The sequence below is a fragment of the Mastacembelus armatus genome, chromosome 10 (genome assembly GCF_900324485.2).
Source record: "Mastacembelus armatus chromosome 10, fMasArm1.2, whole genome shotgun sequence".
Classification (NCBI taxonomy): Eukaryota; Metazoa; Chordata; class Actinopteri; order Synbranchiformes; family Mastacembelidae; genus Mastacembelus; species Mastacembelus armatus.
In genome coordinates, this window is record NC_046642.1 from 12,345,446 (window position 1) to 12,371,004 (window position 25,559).

The window sequence follows — 25,559 nt, forward strand, 5'->3', positions numbered from 1 at the left end:
TTTCAGTTTTCCTGCCACTTTACAGTGCCAGACTTCTAGCCTGTCCATCTGTCACTCTGCTTGTTGTTCTTATCTGGTTGTTCACCTGTCTATCCTTGGGTGTACACTCAGCCAGCAGTTTATTAGGTACGCAAAGCTAAAGCTTATGTGGTCTAATACAACAGTCTTGTAATAAATGAAGGGTTATGATTCAACTGTGTGGCTGTTTTGGAGGATGTATTCTCTGATGAAATTGAATTGAATTGCACTATATTAACAGGTGTTTCTATTATGTTGTTCACCTTATTTATGTCAGCGAGGATCGGCTAAATCACAGAGACACCTCTCTGTGTAATGCAGTGCAGCATGGGAGCATTTCTCTTTAGTATGTGTGTATCTGACATTAGCCTACACACATTAATACACAATTATTTCGTATTATTAGGGCAGAAAGCAATTGCACCCAACATCTTAAGATATTAATGTATATCACGGCCTTTCAGCTGATAAGCTAGATGGTGTGATAACAGCAATTACATGTCTATGTTACATTAATGAAATAAATGCACCAGATGTTTATTTGAATGCCAAATCCTCACATAATTCTATAAACTGTGAGGTATGTATGGCTTGAGAGCAGTTTCCAAGTTTATGACCTGCTGATTCACCTCAGATATAATCACCCATGATAAAAGGTGTGTAATTGGACTTTCAGTGTGGAGACTGAATTTCACTGCATCTTTGTGCCATGCATTTACAGTAGCTCCTCTAGTGAGCTGCAGCACAGGGGTGTTAGAGGCTGTGAGTTCTGCTTGGCTGCCCACATGGAGCCAAAGATCCAGGCAATGTGATAAGCAGACAGACAGAGCAGTGGCATAAGAAGGAGTTAACTGACAGAAAGGGATATAGACAAGTAGAAAGTGAATCTAAAGTAGCTGAAGTGGTCAGAAAGTACATGGTCACAACCCAACAGTCGGACATAATGAAGACTTCTCAAAAAGCGAAGGACAAGTACAGAAAAGACCTCAGGCCCTGTAGATGGAAGTGCCTTATCATCACCATTACACAGTCATTTCCGTCATGAATATGCGATCCAGCTCGGCACACTGTCTCCTTATCATTTCTCCTCTCTGCCTTAGAGATCAACATCAAGACTGATTTAAAAAAAAAAAAAAAAAAAAAAGAAAGAAAATCAGCTTGAACACAGCTGTGTTAAAATAGAAACTACTCCTGCTCATCTTAAAAACCTCTATGTTTCTTGTCAGTATATTTTTTTTTATTGTTTATTATTTATTTATTTATTTTGGCAAGAAAATGTCCCCTAGGTTCTGCTTCTAAATGAGCTACACTGGTGTTCCCCTGACAGTTTTCAATTGCCCACTCTGCCAGTGGGAGCACCAGTAGAAATGTTTTGTGCTTAAATTCTGCTGTTGTCACTCTCACCACCAGGGGTCAGTCTAGCTTCAAATCTTGACCTGTTAGTATAGTGCCTGGACTGAACTGTACAGAAACAGCAATATATTCATTTTTGTTACTAATTTTTATTTTTTTTATTTATTTACATTTTTGTATCAGTCGAACAAAACTTTTCTACAAAATCCTGCCCATAAATGTCTCAGAGAATTTGTAATCTCTGCATTGTGATGCATTTTGGCATTTGGTTTCTTTTGTGTCTGTACATGCTTCCTTTTCTGTCAATCTTAGATTACTTGCTAGGTATGACTGTAACATGTTTGGTATGAGTGTTAGGACTGCCTAGTGTCTGCAAGACTGGCTATGCTGTGTGAAAATTGTGAATTCTCAAAAATATATATATCTTCCATCTCTTTTCTGACTATCATTCAATAGAAAACATGCCTGTATGGCTGGGAGCATATGTGTTTCTGCTCATTGTTGTGTTCATTTTGTTGTGTGTGTGTGGGTGTGGGTGTGTGTGTGTGTGTGTGTGTGTGTGTGTGGCTTTAGCTGGCAGGACATGTTTGATAGAGGGCAGAAGAAAGGGCTGGTCTGATAGCTCTGATGCAGGAAGATGAGGAGTGAACCAGGTCAGGGTAGTAATGATACCCCAAGTGGAGCCTCTGGGGCTGTTGGTCGGAGGGTGGTATATGTCAGGTGAGTGAGGCTAAAGATACCATCCTCTGTCTCAGACACATTCAGGCACACTCACACATATGCTCATGGTTGCACAGTTGGCTTTGGCTTAATGAAGAATGAGCCACAAATGCCCCTGGACTCTGACGGCTGACTCCGACACCACAAGCTCTTTGTTGAGTGCCCACATAATAATGTTCTCACATGAACAAATACATTTAAGCAGGGACACACACAAGGGGCATGCACTTGCGTGCACATTCACACATCCATTCTCTGTGTTTGTTTCTGCTTGTGCTATTACAGGTGCTTAGGTGGTCAAACAAACATTAATGTTCAGATCCATTCACACACAGACGAGCTTATCAGGATTTTGATTTGGACAGCCCTGGTGGAGCCAGTGTACCTGTCTCTATGTTCTAGTCAGCCAAGCATGACAACACTGCACTGAGAGATGGGTGGGGGGGGAGTGGACAGGGAAGGTAAAGGTAGATAAAAGAAGTGATGGATGAAATGGGAAAGCATTTTGAAATGGTCAGAGGTTGACGCTTTGCATATTTTTGGGCACTAAAAGAGAAAGAAACAGCGGGATGTCAAGGCCTATGAAAGAAAAATAAAACAAAATAATGATTATACTGATGCTGAAGTGAAACAGTGGAAATAAAAGTGAGTAAATGCAGCACAGTCATAGAGACAGCTAACAGCAGTGCAACAAAGTAAGGAGATAAAAGAGGAGAATGGAGGAAGATGGAGGGAGTGAGAGATAAAAAGAAAACCACAGGGAGAGATGCAGATGCTGGAAAGGGTTGCTTTGGCTCAGCCGTTTGTCTATGCATCCTGGCTGGTCTCCCACATTTCGCCTGAACAAATGAGGAAAAATAAAGGAGAAACAATGAGAAAGGATGTGAGAAGGTCAAGCAGACTGCTACACAGCTACACAGGCTTTGCACAAATTTAGACTGCACATATTTCATCAATAAGCATTTGAAAAGGTGGGAATAAATCAGAAATAACTTACAAAGTCTGTAAAATATACAGATTTTACCAGCTATTATTTTATTATTTTTTGACAAGGCCCTTGAAACATGCATGTATTTGAAATGCACAATGAATGCTGAGACAGTACAGGCAAGACCGGAGGCATATCAGATTAAAGCCATATAATCCAATGGTAAATGGAGAGAGACAGAAGAGTGGAGTGAATAAAAACCGGCCCATAAAAATGCAGAGATGAAGATGCAGAGAGGAATATGAGGTTAAACCTAAAGAAAGAAAGTGTCAGGAGGAAGAAGAAGAAGAAAAAAAAAACCAAAGGGAATGTGAGAGAGTCTAGAGTGATGGGTAGAGTTGACATGTGGTGGTGGAGCCTGGTGGGAGAGACTGGGGCTGAAAGACATATAAGAGCCATATGAGGTGGCCCAGAGAGCTAAGAGTGAAAAAGATGGTTGAAATCAATATTCATTTTTTTTTTTTGTTAGTATAGAAATGCTGTAGACGAGTGTGGCTAACAACATTACTGAATACAACGCTCGTTATAAAGAGCATTAAGCTGAGGTTGCCATCTGTAGCACAGTGTTTTTCATTAAGTCAATAAAAAAAAATGCAGATTCAACAAATTAAAAAAAAAAAACAGACTACACAATGGACACCCTAGAATGAAAATAGTTAGGTTGTGAAGGTCTTTCCTATTCTTTCCAATCAGATGCTAAATGATTCATCAAGAAAATGTAGTCTCATAATCAGACTACATGATGATTGTAAGTGAACTTTCACATTTTAGTGTGGTGCAGCACGGACAGAGTCAGAGCTAACCAGCCATGAGAAGCGACTGTTGGGCTTATTTTACTCTATGCTGAGTTTTGACAGTCACTAGATGCACATTTATGCCCCTTTGAGAGAGTTACTGTTTAGGTAGCTGTGTTGTAGCTATTCCTCCACCGCTTTCATCAACTTCATAATCCACCAGTAACATTAGGATAAAGCAGTCTGAGATCACAAAGGAAGTCCAAGTCAGGAGGTGTGAGTTTGTCAGAAAGATGAGTCAGCACTGATTTATTGTCTCTGGACCCCTACCATGCAGGGTAATGAGATCGGCGGCAGCCTTGCTTCACCATACCAGGGCTGGCTCATTTCTGCAGTTAGCAGAATTTGATTTAGCCTTTTTTGTGCAGCTGCCCCAACCTGCAAGGACTATTTTCAACCTCCAGACTTGATGTTAATTTAACTCTTTTGAGTCTCTTGTACTAAGCCACCTTCCTCAGCTATAAATTACCTTCTCCAGGACAACTGATTCCAACCATTTCACCTTCTGGTGCATTTATTCAAACTTTTTAGATCAGTTTGAAGAATTTGTCTCTGAACATCTAAGTATTCTGATGGGGTTGTATTTAAAGGTGATTTTAAGGTTTGTGCTCCTAAGTGACGCCGTTTTAGACCTTAGAAGATATCGTTGCTTTCACCCATTTATATCTCCTGAATCAGATGGCACTCCCCACTGTTCACATATCTGACACTATTCTTCTTGAACCTTTCCAATCTGCTTTCACTTAGTTACAGTGCTTCTACTGTAACAACATTGTTTATTATGGAGTCAGATTCCACCTGTGCTTCTGTTACCTGATTGCAATGCAGCCTTTGACAGAGTACAGGTTTCTCGTCTGTCCACAGAAAGAAAAATAAGTCAGCTGCCTGCAGGACCTTTCCTTATTGTCTTCTCTTCCTCTGGCTTTACCTCATGCTGACATCAGACTGTCTGGCTGCTTTAAATCCAAACTTAAAAACTTATCAGCTAGTGGCTTACTCCTTGATTGCTTCAGCCTTTGTTCAGTACCTCTTACCAATCTCCTGCCAGCAGATCAGTCTGAGTCTCAATAAATCTAATAAACATAATATGTACGGTATTGTCCATGTTGACAAGATTACTGTAAACTCTATAACTGTAAACTCTCTTCTCCCTCTCTCTCTTCTCCTCTCCTTTAACTCGGGCTGTCTGCATCATCAGCTTATCCTCATAACGTCAGTAGATCATTCAGATTGCACTCTTTTCCTGTACTTCTCTACTACTACTGTCTTTTACTGCTTTTGAAACCAAGCCTCTTATTTCTTCTCAGGGACCACTGATTTTGCAGACTGAACAGAATTTATCAGTTGCACCTATCTAGTTATCTAGTTGAGCAACTGTTAGTTTCATGAGACTGAAAAGTCTGTTTTGGGCTGATTTTTTAATGTTTATCATTGACTTGTTTTAATACCAGTTGTTTTCAGAAAATGCATTATATGTATTTTATCATTGGACTCAATGACTGAGGCTAAAACTTCACCCCCAAAGGCCAGAGTCCACATCCACACCAGATACCTTCCAAACTATGAATAAGTAATTTTTATGATGGTTATTTAATGTGCTTCAGTGTTTAAGTGTTTGTCATTTTAAAGTTTAACTTACTAACTGCATAAAAGTAAAAAGTTGCTGTTGTGTTTCATATCAAAACATTCTTAATCACTCGTCTTGTGGAGTGGTATTCCCCGTTTAATAAGATTTCTCCAACAGCTTGCCTGAAGACACATACCAACACAATTTCCTTTTCTCATGCACTTTTACTGCCTTATTTTGAATCCCTCTGTCTGTCGCATAAATACACACACACACTCATAAATAGACTCACTGATGAAATACACACAAGTTTTTGTTCAATGCTCTTTCTTGCTCTCCGTTTTTCCTTGCTATAAACACACACACACACACACAGGTAGACATCTCTTGGGAGCAGCATTCATTCATTCATTTCATTCATTCATTAAAGACTGAGGTGTGCAAGGCCCCGCCCGTATCTGTTGCCATGGTGACAGCTCCTTTGCCAAGACAGATAGAAAGTTAAAGTCAATTTAATATTTAAAGATGTTTCGTGTCTGTGTGACAACTTTTCTGTCTGGAGCAAGAGAGAAAAAAGCCAAAGGTGTTTGAGAAGGAGAAATGTAATATGTTGCTAATGACTGAAGGGCAGAAGGAGAGAGAGAGAAGACTGGGTGCCACTGTTTACAAAGTCTGCATTTACATTTACATGCGGCCAACGTGACAATATTGCTGCAGATTAAAGTGAGGCAAAATATATGAGAGGGAAAAAAATAAGAAAAAAAAAGGAAAGTATAAATCAAATGGATAGATTGAGTGACAGAAATAGCTAAAAGCTGTTGGGATGAAAGATGGAAAGAGCATGGGAGAAGGAAGGGTGGGTGATGCGGAGAGAGATATAAAAGCAATGGCAATGGGAATATAATGAGAAAATGGGTGAGAGAGAGAGAAAACAAATGAGAGGAAGAGATGATAATGAGAGAGGAGCTAAGACGACGACGGAGACAAAACAAAGCCAAAGGCAAGAGAGACTGAGAGCATGTCTCTGGGGGGAAGAGGTGGATTTGGGCCTGTCGGTGATTGGGTTTGGACTGCTGCCGCAGAGCTGAGGTGACTCACCAGTCTCCCACACACAAAGATCCACAACATTGCTGTACGTAAGTGAACACACGTAAGTGTGTGTTTTTGTGTGTGTGCAACAGCAAGATAGAGTAAACAACAGAGTTAGTTCTTTACTGTCATTGTCCTGCTGTGGTAAGGGTGTGTGCGTGCATGTGAAGCCGTCATGCTGGGGAGCTGCCACTCTTAATAACGGCTAATAACACACTGTCCATCTCTGTCTCCAGATGCCCACTGTCCCTGCTGATCACTGCCTCTTGTACAATGATGTTAGAAAAAAAAAACCCCACAGACACACACAGACAAGCTTGAAATGAAATAATCTCATTCTTAGGTTGTTAAAAAAGCTTTCATTATCCAGAGCACTGAGCATCTCATCCATCTCAGTAAGAGGGTATTGCATTACGTGCACATGAGCCAACATTAGCAAAGACAAATTCAAATTTATCAGTGTTGCTGATCTCCACGGATACATTTGAGATTTTCCATAATTGCACTTCCTCCCTGAGAGGCATCTCACACAGATTTCGGTGAATTAAATAAGCAGAAAACAAGGCAAGCAAAAAAGATCATGCACAGCAATACTGGTTGCCCATGAATCAAGATTATCCAGTATGGAAGAAGCACCTTTATTCTCATTTATGCTTCTATCCATTTTTTTTTAAATCATTTTCAGTGCGTTAAGGATTAGAAATGAGGATGTGTACTTACATGATGATAGTAATGCTGCCAACACATGCATTTCATACATGGATCTGGAAGTTGCTTTTTTGTTAAACTAGCAATCTGCCTAACCAAACCACACATAATTAATAATCCCCTATGGTGAGAGTGTAATTTTCACATTTGTGTGTCTATTTGTCCCTGCTGGTGTCGGGTTTAATGGCACATTAATGTGGCCTTGTCCTTCTTTATTATCTACCCTCACATTTTGGCAACATGAAAATTTAAATTGATTGAACATTTTACATGGGAGGGAAGGAGAGCTGGAAGACAGAATAATTTGATTAAACAGATAATATGGGTATAACGTAATTGTCCTCGATTTTTTTTTTTTTTGTATTTTGTTTCATATTTCAAAGCGACCATAAAGCATTTTTTATCTCGTAAGAGTGTCTCGAGATAAGTGATGAGACATTATTTAAAGAGAGGAGGCTAAAAATAACAGGTTTTCAAGGCAAGTCGACCAAAATCCCCTTCCTCAGCCCTCCTGATTGCACGATAGGCTGGTGGATGTGTGTGATGTGAATAGTGATTAAGAATATGATATTGTTGAAAACAGCCTTCAGTTGCTTCTAGGCTTACAGCAATGACATGTCTCATGTTTAGGCCATCTATCACAGCAACACAATGAAAACCACTTAGTATGACTAGTAAATCCTGTGAATGGGTTTCTGTGTACAGATGCCTCCAGTACCCATGTTACCTGTGAAAGAGAGGCCGTTTTCTAAAGTAGTAACCTAATGAGATGGTGTCAACCAGTTCACATGTTATTGTGGTGGTTTCAGTGATTACATGTTTTCCCTATTAGTTTCTAATGTCAGAAGCAGATTGTTTCTGTTCTCAGTATAAAACAGCTGTGTTAAAGAAATCTGTTCCTAGCTGCATAGTGATCTTTTTTCTATACTTATTTCAGTTAAACATGAACTAATAAATACATTATTTCCGTGATCATTTCTTGCTTGGCTTGTGCTTGTTAGAAAGGTCAGAGGTCAGGGTTTGATACACGGTCAGGATATGGGCATTTCTTTCTGTATTTTGCTTTAAAATGATTTTAACTCCTGAAAATTTGGCTTTAAATCATCTGTATTTGTCTGATAACGTCAAATATTCCCAATTAAAATGGAAATATTAGCAAAAATCAAATATATAACTAATCTTCTTAATGGTGAGTGAATGTTGACATGCAGCAACATGATAGCGCAGCATGGCTGCCTCCGTGAAAGGAGACCCGCTCCCAAGGTAGATTTAAAGGGCTCATCCTAAAATTAAGAAAATGAATCAGCTGGTATTTTTTGGTTATTACATTAATGACAAACATATTTATGAATACTATATTCCATTTCTGTTAATAGATCCCTCTAAATACTTCCAATAGAGAATACATTGAAACTTTAAAAGCTATAAACACATGCTATGGACTGTCCATTAATCATGTTGTGGTAAAACTCACAGGGTAGTCGTTGCAGGCAGACACAACAACGGCCAGTCTGATAAAGGGAGTCATTGAAGAATAGTGTTTATAATGAGCAACAACAATGAAGAAGGTTGCTTTATGCTAAGCACAATGCAAGAAGAGTCATGGTGGTTTTCAGCAATTTCATTGTTCTATTTCTACGTGACGGGAGCCCTCAAGATGTTGGTGAATATTTCCTAGAAAGCTGTATATTTTTCAAGAATATGTGCTGGACAAACTCAAAGTGTATTTCTAGATGTTTTGCAGTTTAGTTTGAAAGAGTCAACACTCACAGATCTAGTCTTGAAGGTTAAAGAGTTTGTTTTGCTTTCTACCTGGAAGGTTAAAGCAGAGTACCCAGAGGGGTCTCTGTTTTCATGTTTTTGAAAGAGAGAAGGGGAAATAGTCTATGTTAGTGAGTTGGCATTCGTCTTTTTTTTTTTTTTTTTTATTCATGTGAGAGTGTGTTTTTCTCTCCATGTTTTCACCTGGCTCTCTGCGTGCAATGAAGCTATGTCTCTTTGAAAGAAGTTAATTTAGGAGACACCCACAGCTCCAGACCAGGAGCCTACAGATCTTCAATCCCCACAGCCTCCTTCCACCTCCAGCCCCTCCAGCAATCCAACCAGGCAGCTTCTTTCTCCCTACTGAGCCACCCCTTCCCCCGTCATCTCAAGCCCGCGCCACTCATGGAATATTTAACAACAGACATGTACCTGAATGTCAATGTTCACAGTCTTTTTAGCTTTTTGCTGTTCTGCCTCGTCTCTTCTTCGTCTCGCTCAACCCTCTGGCGCACAAACACGCATTGGGTCAGTGTCAGAGAAGGATCCCTCAAGCTGAACGGAGCTTTGATTCTGACATTTTTAAATGGAAAAACATTAGCAGTGCTTGATTTATCATATCTAAATGTCAGAGGGAAAAGGCAAGTAGACCTCAAGAACCATGTACGTTTCAAACACAAGCGCTGTCTGGTGTCTGTAGTGTGAACAGACTCAAACATTTAATTCACAGTGACTTTCAAATTAAACTAGGTTCTGAAAGTGTTTATTGTGTTTTGAGTAGGTTTAATGAACCATGGGTTGAAATGTTTCTTCATTTATCTTTTTAGGATACAGCCTTGACAAGCCAAAAAAGGACCACATACGCATTTGTTTTAAGTTATGGAGTGAAAAACAAACCTTTGTCATCCCATTAACTGCAGTGATGTTTCAGTATTTACTTAGTGTTAAGCTTAAAATGGGACAAAGGGACAGACTAAATGAACCAAGTTCTATAAACGAAATGATCTTTCAAATGTTGATGTCGAGTCATTTCCGGCTTTTTCAATTTTTGCGGAAATCAGACATGCTTTTGTGCATGTGTAAATGCAGCATGTTGTGTGTGTGTGTGTGTGTGTGTGTGTGTGTGTAATTCTGGGTGTGAGAGCAAGAGATAATGTGTTAATGTGAGATAATGTGTTAAAATTGGACCTGACTCATCAGGTATTTCATCAGTGCCACCTCATAAACCCTACGATGGTTAAAGGCATTTTGTGTGTATGTGTGTAACTGAAAGAGCAAGTAGCTGCTAACACAGTGGACTTCTGTGTGTGTGTGTGTGTTGTCACTGACATGTACTGTTTCCTTACAGCCACATTTTCTTTTCCATCTTTTCCTTGCAGGGTGGAGGAGAGTTTTAAGACTCTTTTCTGGTCGATCTTCGGGCTATCTGAGGTCATCTCAGTGGTGCTGAAGTACGACCACAAATTCATAGAGAACATCGGCTACGTGCTGTATGGAGTCTATAATGTCACCATGGTGGTAGTCCTTCTCAACATGCTTATTGCTATGATCAACAGCTCATACCAGGAGATAGAGGTACATAAATAAAATGGTCAGTCGATACTGAAAGGCTGCAGTATTTTACACAGATCATTGTTTGATCACCTCTGTGCCTGCAGGAGAATTAGAGAGTCAATTGAAAATATCACAAGCTGTGAAAGATCAATACGGTGGCACCAGACAAAACCAGAATACAAAAAAAAAAAGCAAGTCACTGTCGCACAAAAAAAAAGAATTTAAAAAACACTATTTGTAGTTTCACTGTATGATTTTTTTTTTTTTTTAAATATGCAAAGAAAACGGAAACGTACTTTTTTGCAAGGAATTTGAGCTGTTTGGGAAAAACCTGAATTCGATTTTAAGACAAAAATAAACCCTGTTGAGAATAATTTAAGAAACCTTTAGTAGAACGTTAAGCCAAACTGAGCACATAACTGGGATGGGTTGTTCATCCTTCCTAAATGGCTTGTTTGGTGTTAAAAGTGGATTTACATAACTCCACCGTCTGTATTTTCATTGCAAGTTCAATTATCTTCCAAAAACACATGAACTCAAGTTTAATGTGTTAGGACTATGTGTTTTATGCTGTTTTTTTGGGAAAAATAGGTTTCAGTGTTTCCACCTTCTTGTAGTGTTGAAAAGAAATGTACTCAGAGACAGGTAGGTTTTCTTAGGTTTGTGCAATTTGATGTTTTGTTTTTTAACTATCCTAAGCCATGTGTATTTTATGCTCTCCCTGTATTACTGTCTGTAGGAGGACGCTGATGTTGAGTGGAAGTTTGCGCGAGCCAAACTGTGGCTCTCATATTTTGACGAAGGTCGCACCCTACCTGCCCCCTTCAACCTGGTTCCCAGTCCAAAGTCTTTCTACTACTTGGTCCTCCGCATCAAGTCCTGCCTGATACGCCTCTGCAAAGCCAACAGTCGTCACCATGACAACACACTGGAGATGGGCATGCTCAACTCGCAGGCCAAGGTGAGTTTTAGGAACTTTTTCCATCCCTAATTTTATGGCAAATTACACGCACAAACCGACACTAAAATCAACTGGAAAAAAATATTTTCTTGCTTTGTGTACATTTTCCTCATGTTACTGCTGGACGGACTCTTTTATATGAAGAATGGTCAGTTGATAAGTCTCTAAGCCAAGTTTTGATAACCACTAAAAAACACAGTTTTTATCCCAGCACTATTATTTTCTAAATACTTCATTACCTCTTACATTTTTAGCAACTGTAGTCAGAGCCAATAATTACGAGTTGACACTGACGGCATCTGTTGTTTTTCTAACACATACAGTAAATAACTCAGCAATGCAAATTGCAGTAATACATTTCTAACATTTCAGTTGCTTCAGTTCATCTGACTCTTGCTCTTTGTGTTTTTGTTAAAACTTTTTTTATTTTCTAGTCACTAATATACTAATTAGTTGTTTACTGCCACTGGTGCACTTTCAATCCAGATATTCCTGTTTTGCGGGCTATTAAGTTTTCCTTCCCACATGGCTTTAGTTAACGAATTGTTGAAACAGGAAAAAGGCCAGAGGACAAACTCGCTAATTGCACCGGAAAAAAACAATCTGCAGTGGACTTGATTATATGAGTAGGTCAGACTTTAATAGCATGACTGAATTTCTGCGTCTTCAGCATATGTAAATCTGTAAATGCCCTTGTGGTTAAGACCCAGGAAATACATAATATTCCCACTGCAGGCCTGTAATGCAACTAAAGCTTTCAAACTCCCAAGGATTGTTCATCTAAATACTGACTGTAATGAACAGAAAGTCTTGTGTGAAGAAAATAGCATAGACCATTTAACACAGAATCAATCTTTGTGCTGGCCTTCTTTGCAGCTATTTCCTCTGTCTGATTCCTCAGCTCAAATCGCTCACCTCAGCACCTCGCCTAGGCTATTAGTCAGGCCTTTGGATCTGCCCGTGTCTGCTCAAATGCCTGGGCAGGTTTCAGATGGGGACAAGATGGGTTACAGCCTGCTGCCTCTGTGAGCCCCTAAAGTTCTCTGCAGCTCTAACAGTTTAACTGCAGAGTCAAGAATGTGCAGCAAGCAAGCCACATTTAAGCTTATTCGAACACAGTGTAGCACCAGGAATGTCAAGTGTGATTTATGGAGGACAGTCAATAATATTTCCTCTCAGTCTTTGGAACCCATTTTTCTTATGTGTGATAACCACATGAGACAATGCATTGTGTGTGTGGTTGTGTGTGCATTGTGTGGTAATACATAAAAAGACATAGGTTTACATGTTTAGAAAGTATTTGTACTGTGTCTGTGAGAGTGTGTGCCTAAAACTCTTTGGTGAGTATGCTTTTCAATAATTCAAAGCAGTTAGGGCAGTTAGTTTCTTGCCAGAAAAGCAAAAAACATTGAAGAACAGCTAAAAGTGCTCAGAAAAGACCATCAAAGCAGGTTAGTGATGGGGACTAGTCAGTCCAAGGCCAAATCATTTCAGTTGTTTTTTGAAGTAGGCGTTTTCTTTCTACTAAGTCCTCAAAACTACGTCACATCTTGCTCTTTAGATGTTTGCTCCCAAAATGAATACGAACGTCTTTCAGGACTTTGCTTCTAAAATCAACAGGTTATTGTGGATTATCTCTCATATAGAGTGGTTTGGGTGAAATGCTGTATAATGAGCTTTGGGAATGTTTCTTTCTGTTTTGATGCATATAATTTTTTAGTGCAGACACAGTGTATTTTATTTATATATGTATGCTATGTTTTCCTAATGCACAAAAATACGTTTTCTGCTATCTGGGAGAAATCAGACATTCTTTACCACCAGTGTGATTTGGCATTGGCTGGGCTCACAGCTGAACACATAGATAGAAACTTTAAAGCTTTGTTGTTATTTAGAAAATGCAAAAATGTCTCCTCAACTCCTTCTGACACAAAACAAGGTCATGTATGTGAAAAGTATCTAGAATTCAGTTAATAGATACTGATTCTGGTTAAGTGATCATCAATTCTCAGAATAATCTGTGAGCAGTGGATACACTCTGGGCCAATATTTTCAATGTTGTTTTGTTTTGGCGGTGTGTTTTCTCCTCTAACACCTCTTTGAAATGCTTCCATTATGGAAAATCAGTCAACCCTGAAATATGACGTTAGCACTGGACTGCTGTCTGTTTCTCTCTGATCCAACAGGATGAGCGTTTCAGGTCTTATCCACGACCAGGAGAAGAGTTCATCCCCAGAAAATCTAGAAAACACCCAACTAGATATCAGGTAACGCAGAGAACGAAGACTGGACAGAGTGAACATGAGATATAGCAGAACTGCTGAATCTCCAAAAAGTATGACTGGATATACTATAGGTGAAGAAAGAATTGATAGACAGAGAGAAACATACGGGCTGAGGAGCATAAAAAAGTAAAAACATAAGCAGAGGTGGCTGGAAGGTGACATGTGTCACCTGGAAGAGAGATAGAGAGAGAAAATGAAGGACTGATGTGAAAGATATAAAGGAGGTAGGGAGGTGAGCTCGATACAACAGGATGGAAAGAATTTTGGATGAAAGGGCATCGAGTGAGCAACAGAGTAAGGCTGAAAATGCCTCTAATGAGCTGTTTGACAGAGATCGAAAGCAGGCACTTGGTAAATGAGCTCAAAGTATCACACTGAGGAGGAGAAACTTGCTCTCTTCGGTAGTCTGCTCTTCACCTTTGCCCTAATTCGGATTTAACTTCCTTCCTTCCTGGACTGCTTGCACCTTTCTCTCAACATGTCCAGTTTGTGTTTTCTTTTTCACCATCCAGCACATAAATGCACAGCAGTACACAAGCACTGAGGTGTCACATGATTAGACATTTGTATGTACGCTATATGTGTGGTGACGAGTATCGACCAATATCAAGCCTCTAAAGCAGCTGTATGACATCCCTGCTGGCTTCAGATCAATACTCAACATTTCACACACTATCTCAGAGACACAGCAGCACTGCTCCTACCAGTGCATGATTTTGTGTGCGTATACTTGTGTGTGTGTGTATATAAAAGTGCGTGTCAAGCTTGTCACCTTCCCTCTATTTAATATTCTTTGCTGTCCTGCTGCAGAAGATCATGAAGCGCCTGATCAAGCGGTATGTGCTAAAGGCTCAGGTGGACAGAGAGAGCGATGAAGTCAACGAAGGTAAGAATTCCTTCTGCATTAAGGCCCATTTTTACCATGTCATTATTTGCCTCACCTCTAGCACAGTGTCGCTCTCTTGGAGATAAGTGTCGACCTGCACTGTCTGTGTTTGCTCATGCTCACGTACCCTGATTGCTGCGTACTCACTCACTTCTTCCTTTCTATCTGTGTCCGTGTGTGACTGTGTTGTAGGTGAGCTGAAGGAGATCAAGCAAGACATTTCCAGCCTGCGTTATGAGCTCCTGGAGGAGAAGTCCCAGGCCGCGGGGGAACTGGCTCTACTCATCCAGCAACTTGGCGACAAGTTTGGCAAGAACACCATGAGACACTGACATGACTCACAAGAAGAAGAGACAGAGGGAAGGATGCAGGAAGATGTGAAAGAGGTCAGATCAGGAGAGGGTGGGGGCAAAAACAGTATCAGTGTAGGTAAGAAGTTGATAATGGAAGAGAGAAAGTGGTAGTAGAATGTTTATTATATAGACAAGAAAGAAAGTGGAATAAAAGCTTGAGGAAAAACAGACATGGCATGGAGTAAAAAAAAAAAAAAAAAAAAAACATCTCGTGTATATGCAATGACCAGTGAGGTAGGAATGTGAGAAGTAGAGAGCTGTGACTATGAGTGAGCAAGAGGTCAGAGGCAAAATAAACTAATTTGGTGGGGTGGTTGTGTTGAGTTCTAATTAATGGCAACGTCTTCAGGGAGCAAGAGAAAAGAGGAAGACAGGTTCACAGGCTCAGATATGACAGTGTAGAAGACTGTGGCAGCGCATCAATGAGCACCCCACACACACACACACACACACACACACACACACACACACACGCACATACGCATATATACATACACACACAGACACACTGACATTCGCTGCCAAGAGATATCAGAGCATCAGCAACTTGGAGGAGAGGAAGGGAAACCCGGAGAGGGGATGACACAGAGACTGGGGCTGGAGGGGCAGGGAGGACGGGAAGGAAAGATAAGTGAAAAAAGTGCCACTATTATTAACACCAGAAAGGCTGGCTTTGCTTCTACGTCTTCACTCTGTCAGGGCAAACTGCGTTGCCTGTTGAGATACTTTACATCCCTTTATACACCAGGCTATCTAATTAATGCGTTTCCATTCACAATGCACAACTTTATGAGCAGGAGTCGGAGAATTCAGGAAGAGGTGAAAAACAGTGTAGCATTTATGCACTCATTAGTCAGTCAGTAAATATCGCACTCATGTATTAAACATTGTCCTCTCATCTTAATGTCCTCAGAGAACTTCATATGTCCACATAAATCACAGTGGGCTGTGTAGACATATGGGAACTGTCTTCACGAGAGCTTTGAAAGATGATAGAAATTGTAGCACAAAATGTCTCTCTTTTTTTTTTTTTTTTTCTAAGTTAGCAACCAAAAAGCAACATGTCCTCTAGGAGTTTTGTTCACAGCTGTAAAATTCACGAGGTCGGTGCTTATGAGGCAGTACACAGACAGTAAAACTGTTCTGTCTGATTGCTGTAGGGTAACCACACATTAGTGAGATGATAAAATCTTGGCAATACAGAGGTATGTGATATTAGTCTTTGGAACAGCGGTGCTAGCATTTGGCTATAAAACGTGGATTCTGCAGCAGAAGCTGTGTTCAGTCTTGTTTTATGGGCTTGTTTTTCTTTTTGGAGACTTGATTTGACATAATGCTACACTAGCAAACCTGTTGTAGACCTAACCAGTGATTGGACTAATGTGGATGAGTAAGGAATGATTGAACTGTTTTTTTTTTTTTTTTAAAAAGTGATCCTAATAATAACACACAGGTCAAACTGCTATTTGCCCCCACTAAAACTGAGATCTTTTTTTAATGGTGTAATTGTGTATCTACAATAATCAATATACTGACGTACCTAGGTAAAAAAAAAAAAAAGATTATTTTGACCCGTAGTATTAGCTGCAGTATCTGTCCTTAATGTAGCAGAAATCTAGGTTTGGATTATGATGACAAACATTAGCCACTGATCATTTCTTTTGATTCACTCCAATCCCTAATCCCAAACACAGTAAGGTTTTACCAACTTGAATGAGATTCTTACAGATTATGTTCATCCTGTATTTGTGGTCAGAATGATTTGGTACTTTGTAGCATCACGTTGTTTGCTTGCATACTTGCCATGTTTTGTTTCCCATTGATTCTGGGAAACTGAAACGTCCAACGTTCACACAAAACTGGTATACTTATATTTCCATGTGATCATTTCAAAACTTCATGCATGAATCAATTTTTGGTATTTTAGAGTTTCGATGTTCTATTTCTGCTTCTGTTGCTACTTTGGATATTCTGCTGCACATTCAGTTCATTAGAAATCATCATACAGTCCCTTCATTCTCTTTTAAAACCTGTTGGATAACATTCATCCATCCATAAGCTAAATCACTTATCCTGTGAAGGGTCGTGCGGTGCTTAGAGCTGATCCCAGCTGAACAACAGAATGTTATCAAAAATAAAATATTATCATTCTAAAACATGTTATTTTTATGTTATTGTGTGGATGTGATCAAAAGTCTTTGGGAGAGATGAGCGAGGGCCTACTGCACCTAAAAACACCTTTAAGGGCATGTGTCATTGTATTAGACATCATTTGATTTAGTGGAGATAAACAAATTAGATATTGTCCATCTTAACATCATTATCCATTCAACTAAAACTTGAACTTGCAAGACTGTAAGAAATGTGTATTTGCATCTTTACTTGTTGTTCTTAAAGCCTCAGAGGTTAAAAGCTTAAACACACGTGTAGGTGTAGTAGGCCCAAGCACACTTTTCAGCACCATTAAAGACAATTAGTGGTTTATTATAATAAGATTTAAAATACACACATGTTATGTAGAATTTTCATATAAATAAGTAAAAAAAAAAGTCTTTATTTATTTGTATTGTGTGTCAGCGAATGAAAGAGCAGTTCAATTTTCCATGTGTGGAACCAGGCTACTAATGAAAAGACTAATGAAAAGAGACAGTTTTTAATGATTCCCACTGCCAGAAAGCAAATTTACCTGAAATATTGTATTTTTAAATTGTACACAACAAATGTTGATTAAAGAAAATCTCTTACTGTATATTGTCATATTTTTGATCCTTGAATTAAAGAGAATAAGCACTAAACTGGTTGTTTAATCATTCAAGGTTTTAGTATGTTTGTGCTGATGGGTGAATTTAATTGACATTTAATGAGACTAACTATTAGGTATATTCAGTCCCCATCTGTAGTCCACTTTTTGATGACAGGAGCTGGAGCAAAACAACATGTGGCCGTGCACCTCCGGTAACACTAAACAAATGTACAACAAATGCTGTCAAAATTAACATCCTGGTGTTTGTTAAATATACAGTTGCACACAGTGTGATAACACAAACAATACACAGAATTTTATTAAATATTTTAGAGTACAGCAGTACACATCCAGTGACACTTCTATGTACATACCTGATGATCTGTAGACGTATATTTGCTCTGCAGCTAGGGAATGTGCGTAGTGGGCACAAACAATACATCCCAAATTAGAAATGTTGCAGCCCAAAACAAACCTTCATATTTCCCTCCACTCCAAAAGCTAAAGTACAACCCCCCCCCAAGGTGCATTAATGTGTCTCATGTGATAGGGTGCAGTGCATCAGGAGCCATTTCTTAAAAACACAGCAAATTCAGACTGTAAAAACCTTACATAAAGCTGATGCAGGTTTAACAGGTTATTGAAGAGGGTTTAAAGGACAAAGAACCTTTCTGTGACAGGGAAATGGGCTTTCTTGTAAGTGTCTGTGTGTGTGTGTGTGTGTGTGTGTGTGTGTCTGTCCGTGGCTTCTCACACTGGGGGGACTAAGACACCAATACTTTGTGATGACTCAGCCTTCCTTGTGCTAGGGTTAACTCTCCGGGAAATGAATGTAAGTCAGTGTAAAGTTCTTGTGAGGAATGAAAACAAACGTGCATTTGCTGAGTCTTGCACCTGTGTGTCACGGACAACAGTAACACACTTGGTGGGTCAAGGACATCCTGGAAACTGCCACCTAAACCAACACTGTAAACACTACACTCCAACTGTTGAAAGTTTGGACTTTTTTTCGGATGATGACTTTTGATGATATAAGTCGTGAATAAAACAACCAGAACAAACATATTGGCATTGTTGCATTACAGTCTAAGATAATTGTACTAATAATAAGGAACCATTGTTCTTGTCTTTGAATTAAACAAATTAAATGTTATTTTTTTTGCCTACAGCACAGCCCCTAATCTGCATTGTGGCTCTTTGCCAGTTTCTGATTGGCTGACTTTCATTTCACTAAATCAGGTTAGTTCAGGTTAAGTTTGAATTTGATAATTGATAATATCACTATTACTTACATTAAAGTAATGTCATTCATTTTTGGTGAAGGTGCTTTAACGTCTTAAAGAGTAGCACTCTTTAGTAACTTTAGTTTCCATTTTAACCTGAACACATCTTTGACTTCTTAATAAAATGAAAGTACTACTTACTTTCTCATTTATCACACTTTGTTAGGACACTGCTTCTGGCTTGACCTCACCTGAACCCATAAAAACCAGGGCTCATTGACGACAATGTGCCCCCTCCCTGATCCAGTCAACCATTCACGCTGTTTATTCAGCAAGTAACTTAACACCCAAAATTGAAATTTCCAGACTCAGCTTTAAAATGAAGGACTATCTAGTAGCCTAGTCAGGATTTTAGGCAAATGCAATAAAAAAAATAAACCCTACTTTCTCCATTATCCATCAGGGCAGTTGGTTGACTCAAAGTTTTTTAAATAAAGTTAATTTCTCCAGTTTAACAGTCGATTGAGTTGTAAGATGTTTTGTGCATTGCAAAATAAAATATCAGCAGGTACAGGTGTGGACGTGCAGTGAAATCTCTACAGCAACTCCAGTTACAGGCTTGGGTAGACTCAGAGGAGCTTCCTTCCCTCGTCAAACTGTTGAGTCAGGCTTATAGCATTTGTCACATCCTCCCTTTCCGTTTCCTCCACTCTCCCTCTCTCCTTCACATCACTGTCCTTGCTGCTTCTATATATGCAGGCCAATAAAGCAGAAATGCCAAAACACTGTCTCAAAACATGAAGAATTAAGTCAACTCGCGAAATCCTGTACAGCACACATAAACAGCTGCTGAGACCCTTACTGGCCAGTCACCATAGCAACAGAGTCCATCCAAGGGATATCTGTTTTTGGAAGTTCACAGGAAATTCTATTATCTGATTTCCTTCAGTGCTCTCCATCAGACTTCTGATATGAGCTTTGGCCTTAAGGACATTACTCAATAACACACTCTGTCAGTATATGTGTACTTGTGTATCTGTGTGTTGCACGTGTCTGTGTTTTAATCAGAAGATAAGACTTTACTGAATTGTATCTGTTCATGTTCAGTTGTGTAAGACTTGTGAGCAGTCAGTGGCATGTGTGTATGCACAGAAGACCTTGAAGACATTTGTGCATTCGTCTTAGAGCAACACAGTGTAACCAACATCCCCGTCTCTAGTGCAATTTGTCCCAGAGACCTAAGGCAAAGAAGTGTTCCCAGCCCACCCTCCCTCTCTCCTCCATCTTTTCTCTCCTTCATTCTCCCTCTCGCCTCTCTCATCTGTCTTCCTCTGTTTTCTGTCTTTCCTAGCAGAGCAGTGAGCGATGTGACCTCTGAAAGACAAGGATTCCACAGAACTAGGGTAGAGATTAGACTCCTTCTACATTGTGCATCTCGCCTACTGACTGGAAGCCCCCTCAGGAGGCAAACCTAGCAGCATGCACACATATAAAAATATACTGTATATCCTTACGTGCCTATATAAACACATACACACATACAGTAGCACCCTGTATTTCCTTTTTTATTATTAGAAGCTTAAACATGCACGTGGGCAGGCTCAAAGACCACGCCAAAGCCTGATACACATTACTCACAAACCCATGCACGCTGAGACTGTTTGTCATAAACATTATGATAAACATTACGTAAACACTATGTTGCTTGCACAAAAACAAACAAAACGTTACACTTAACATATTACCGGATGAACCAAACCAGACCGCAGGAGGCTTAAGCTCAAAGGTCTCTTGTGGATCTTGCTCTCACGGATGCGCACACACAGGCAAGTATGTGTCAGTCATGAATTTCTTTTTTTACACACACTGACACATGGTTATAGACCTTATGCAAGACATCTACTTCCTCCTTCAAGTCATCTCAGTCTGTCATCATTGTATCTCATTAGAAAAAAGCAATTTGGAGAGGACCTCACAAGGACAAACCTCTTAAAATAACCAAAAGACAGCTGTAGAACATACTGTAAAGCTGTCACAATCTTAGCCATACGTCACCAAAGATACAAGCTTTATTAGAGTCATAACAATATCATCTAACATGCTCCAATCCATTTTTTACGTCACTGACAAAACAGCCTGTAAAAATCACAAATCCATAGTTCTGAGACTTTTTATCAGTACCCATCATTGGAGAAACGCCAATATCTAATTTCTGGTGCAGTCACAGGACTGATGGAGTAGTGGAAGAAAGGGGCTACTGGGGAGGGGGGCTAGCTGAAGGACTTGTCGAGTGTTTACCATTTCTTCAAAGCCACAGCTCACTGATTCAAGATGGGTGGAGGGATTGATATGACATCTCCCCGACAAGCCCTCCAGGTGGCTCCACCAGCCCTGAAGGCATGAGAGCTGCTGCACTGAGGAATGACAGTATACACAGCCATAAGTACACTCATAATTGCAAGTGGAGTGCATGAAACTGCACGTCCACACAAGATAAATGTGCCAGGTGGGCAACCGATCATATGTGGTGATTTTTTTCCCCCAGAAGTCCTTATAGCGATTACGGCTGTCATCTCAAAAACAAACAAAATGACATTGTTGTTTTCTGTATTACGACAGATGTCAGACTAGATTCTACTCACCCTGCTTCAGTTTCAGCATTTGAGCACTACATTTTATGCATTTCTGAATTGTAATGGCTTAGTGAACAAATCATAGAGTGTGATTATTAGGAGGGTTGATTCTTCTTCATATACAAGGTAGCTTATTTAGGCATACAGTCTTTGGACCAATGGAACTTACTTAACTTCTTTTGTGAATACACCCACCTGATTTGGGCCAACTAAGCCCAATTCCTGCCGTGACTTTCTGAGGGAATTTCTCTTTATGTTTCTACAGTAAGAAGAATTAATTAAGGTTTTGTTCTGCTGTTCTGAATTTTTTTTTTTTTTTTTTTTTTTTTAAAGATTGCCAATGCCAGCTTGAAGTCAATGCAAAGCAATGTGTCTGACACTAAATAAATATCCAGACATCTGTCACCTTATTGGTTTACCATAAAAAAAGTTACCTGCCAATTTGTTCATTTTTGCTCTAAATGGACCAAAACATTTGCTTATCACACCTAATTTACTCAAACTGATAAATATCAGTAACGAGCATTAAACGATATCACAACAACAAATGATATTTTCACTAAATAATTCAACATTTCAAGATGTTCCATAACAAAAATGCATTAAAGCTTCTCTGAAACCCGTCTCAGTTGTATAAATGCTGAGGCTCAGACAACAGACACTCTTTTAATAGCAAGACTCCTACTCTGCTTGAATATTTATCTCACTATGAATTACACAATGCTTTATAGAAGCTGCTACAACATTTCCTGGATTGAAACAATCCTCCCATTCATGCACATTCACAATGAGTAAGACATAGAGAGGAAGTTATGTTTATAACATTCCTAGCACTGCTGCTCTAATATACAGCAACCTGTCCCCTGAGTGTATTTATGTACCTACGACATAGTTTGCCTTTTATGGGCTAGCCATAGCTGTTGCACCACCATTCATCTTCTGAGTCACTTTGCCTTTCTTTGTTTTCCTCTGTGTTGTGTTCTTAACTTCACCTCCTCTCACTCACTCACCCTCCCATCTTCTGTTTTTGTTTCTCTTTTTTTAAAATCTGCTGTTTGTTATCTTTACTCTCTGTCACTTTCTGTTTTTCTCTATCTGGACTCTTTTCACATTTTATGTGTCTGTTTCTCTCTTTCTCTGCCCGTGCTCTCCCCATCCAGGCTCAAGAAGCTGCAGACAGCAGAACATCCCACTGCACACCTACACGCATGCACACACACACACACACGCACACATGCTGTGCAGCTTTTAGGCATAGACAAGCTAGGTGATCGCCTGTAGAGTGCCACCAGCTGACAGGGGCACGAAGAAATTACCTATTACCCAATCTACTATTACCACACTGCGTCTGCTGTTCTACACACTCCTTACACTGTTAAAAAGAATAAAAGAAAACATTGGTCACACTGCACTGAGCAGCTGATACTGAGAGAAGACTACAGGCAGACTGTAGGAAGGCTCTCTGGGGGGTTTACACTTGCTGTAGCATCATTAACCTGCTGGCTGCTGCTTATTTTTAGCCCTGTGGTTCACTTGCTCACAGTGCTGTGTAAAAGTCACATATGAGTAACAGGTCACTTATGTTTCATTCAAACATCAGCATGTGATTGACTGAAGAGTAAGTCATAACAATACAGATATTCACACCTGTGTGTGTGTGTGTGTGTGTGTGTGTAAGAGTGTGCTCAGCTCAGGCTCAATCATGTAGTAGTCACTTAGTTTACTCCTGGAGCAGCAGCTGTCGAAAACAACTCACTGTGCTCCATTAAAACACTGAAGGTCCAGTGTTGTAAGTGGCTGACTTGGACTTTCGGTTAATTGACAACAGCAGCAGTGAATGAGAAGTAAGTGATTAGTTTAGTTGTTTCAGTGACATTTTGCAGGTAAACACACTTTATTATTTATCAGGGTTAATGTTGAAGACATGAAGTATCAGACTAGACCCTCCTGCCACAAAGATTCAGTCTGGCTTCTTCTAAAAATATTGAAGGAAACAAGCACAGTATATTCTCTGAGCTAGTCATTTATCAGAACAGAGCTAAACTGATTTGCTACTTTGATGCAGCATTTTAATTAAAATAAAATTAGGATCATAAAATATGGTCAGGACGTTCATCAGTCATACTATCACTGCTGCTCCTCAGAGACTCTAGAAAAATGGAGTCAAGGAGCAGGAGTGTGTACTGCAGCTGATCAGATAATGTTGAAATGTACAGGGATATGATAAGCAGGTTACAATCTAGATTATCTCCTCAGTGTGATTAAAACCAGGATAGGGCATAACAGGAAGTGTAGTTCATATAAAGGTAGTAATACGGAGGCAGAACAGACAGACGATGCCGATGACATGACAGATCAGAGTGAAGCTGAATTAAGATATGTCTTAAAATAATTAAGTTTTACAAAATTGTTATAAATTTCATACAGTGGCAAAAAAAAATCAATCTGGGAATCAGTGTCTGTTTCATAGAACACCAGTGTCCACACACAGCACTACATACTCAGCATGTGAGGGAACACCGGTTATTACTGTTATTTCCCAAATGATCTCTGTAGGCCTCTTCCTCCCGTTTTCCCTCCCCTCCCTACGCTCCTTCAGCTCTACTACACACCCCTTTCTGTGTTTCCCCTCCATTTCTTTTTGTTTTGAAAGTCTATTGCTTCTGGGGTGAGTCTCTGCTCTATTGCATGGCTACCCTACAAACACTCACACAAAAACCCATTTACCTGGGCCAGTCCCTGCCTTCCTTCCCAAATCCTCCATCACTGATCCTAAACACACCCTACTAGGTTAAATAGAAGGAACCAGAGAGGCTGAGTCTCTGAGTCTCTGCATCTCTGCTTCTCTTTTGTTTTTTATTTACTGTCTTCAAGATCACACTGCATGAGTCGGCTTTGTTCATTATAGACCTAAGAAGCCACTTGATCTGCACTTAGATCTGAGCCCACACTGTACACATAGTGAAAAATGATGTGAGTTTAATTCCATACAGCAATAAAATACAACTTAAAAGAATAACTTGGAATGTTTTCCTTTCATTTTCCTGTGCGTTTTCTGTGAAAATATATACTATATGTCCATTGGTTTAGGTATATGTCACCCTCAGAACCATAGATTTGAATAGAGGTAATGTGCATGCATACTCTGTGTATCATTTTAAATCTATTCCTGGGTGCGGTGTGTACATGTGTATTTTAGTGGCTACATGAAAGCTCCTACTCATTTCAAGAATCCGTTGGTTATTTTTACTGTGTGAGAAAGTAAAACGGCGTTCTTTTTTTATGCCTCCTTGAGATGAGAAACAGCATTTGGTGCTCCGGCGAGATAATCAAGTGACTAATTGTAGAGCGTCTGATTTCTGCCAATGGGGGCGTTTGATGTGCTGGCAGGAAGAAATCCTATTTTGCCAGCTGATTTTTCCACAGAGGTTAAAGAGGAGATGGTTAGGAGAAAATGAATACAATTACAGAAAATGAGAAAGGGAAGACATTTGCATGTCACGTTTTTGTTTGTTTAAGATTTTTGTTGGAAATCTGTCAGACAGAAAATGGAACTATATTGACATAAGAGATAAAGGAGTCGTAGCTGTTTCTGTAGCCATTAGTGATCATATTGTCTCTGTTATATGATTGCATGTGTCCCCTTTCTGTCTATGTTGATGTAAGTGTGTAGCAGAGCGTGTCTGTGTGTATATCCCTGCTCGCGGTTCACACACAACAGATGTCTCCTGTGCGTGCGTGCACACATACAGGAGTGGACTCATCAGTGGTCTCATAATCTATCCCTCCTTGACTCTTATGTCTGTCTGCCTGACGCTATCTGTAAGTGTGCGCTCTGCATGCGTTTCTCTCGCGGCACACAAAAAGTAGATGTTTAGAAAATATTGATCATACATGATTTTGCTAGAAGTACTTTTACGAGA

The 25,559-nt window shown here is 39.7% G+C and overlaps 1 protein-coding gene across 1 annotated transcript in view; it reads left to right on the forward strand.

The window, feature by feature from the left end:
* trpc7b (transient receptor potential cation channel, subfamily C, member 7b) overlaps nt 1-15,016 on the forward strand; it is a 40,618-nt gene extending 25,602 nt beyond the window's left edge. The window contains exons 8-12 of the mRNA XM_026330466.1: nt 10,378-10,573; nt 11,292-11,513; nt 13,700-13,780; nt 14,609-14,684; nt 14,877-15,016. Coding sequence (XP_026186251.1) covers nt 10,378-10,573; nt 11,292-11,513; nt 13,700-13,780; nt 14,609-14,684; nt 14,877-15,016 — 715 coding nt within the window. The remainder of the gene's footprint in view (nt 1-10,377; nt 10,574-11,291; nt 11,514-13,699; nt 13,781-14,608; nt 14,685-14,876) is intronic.
* Nucleotides 15,017-25,559: the final 10,543 nt, after the last annotated feature.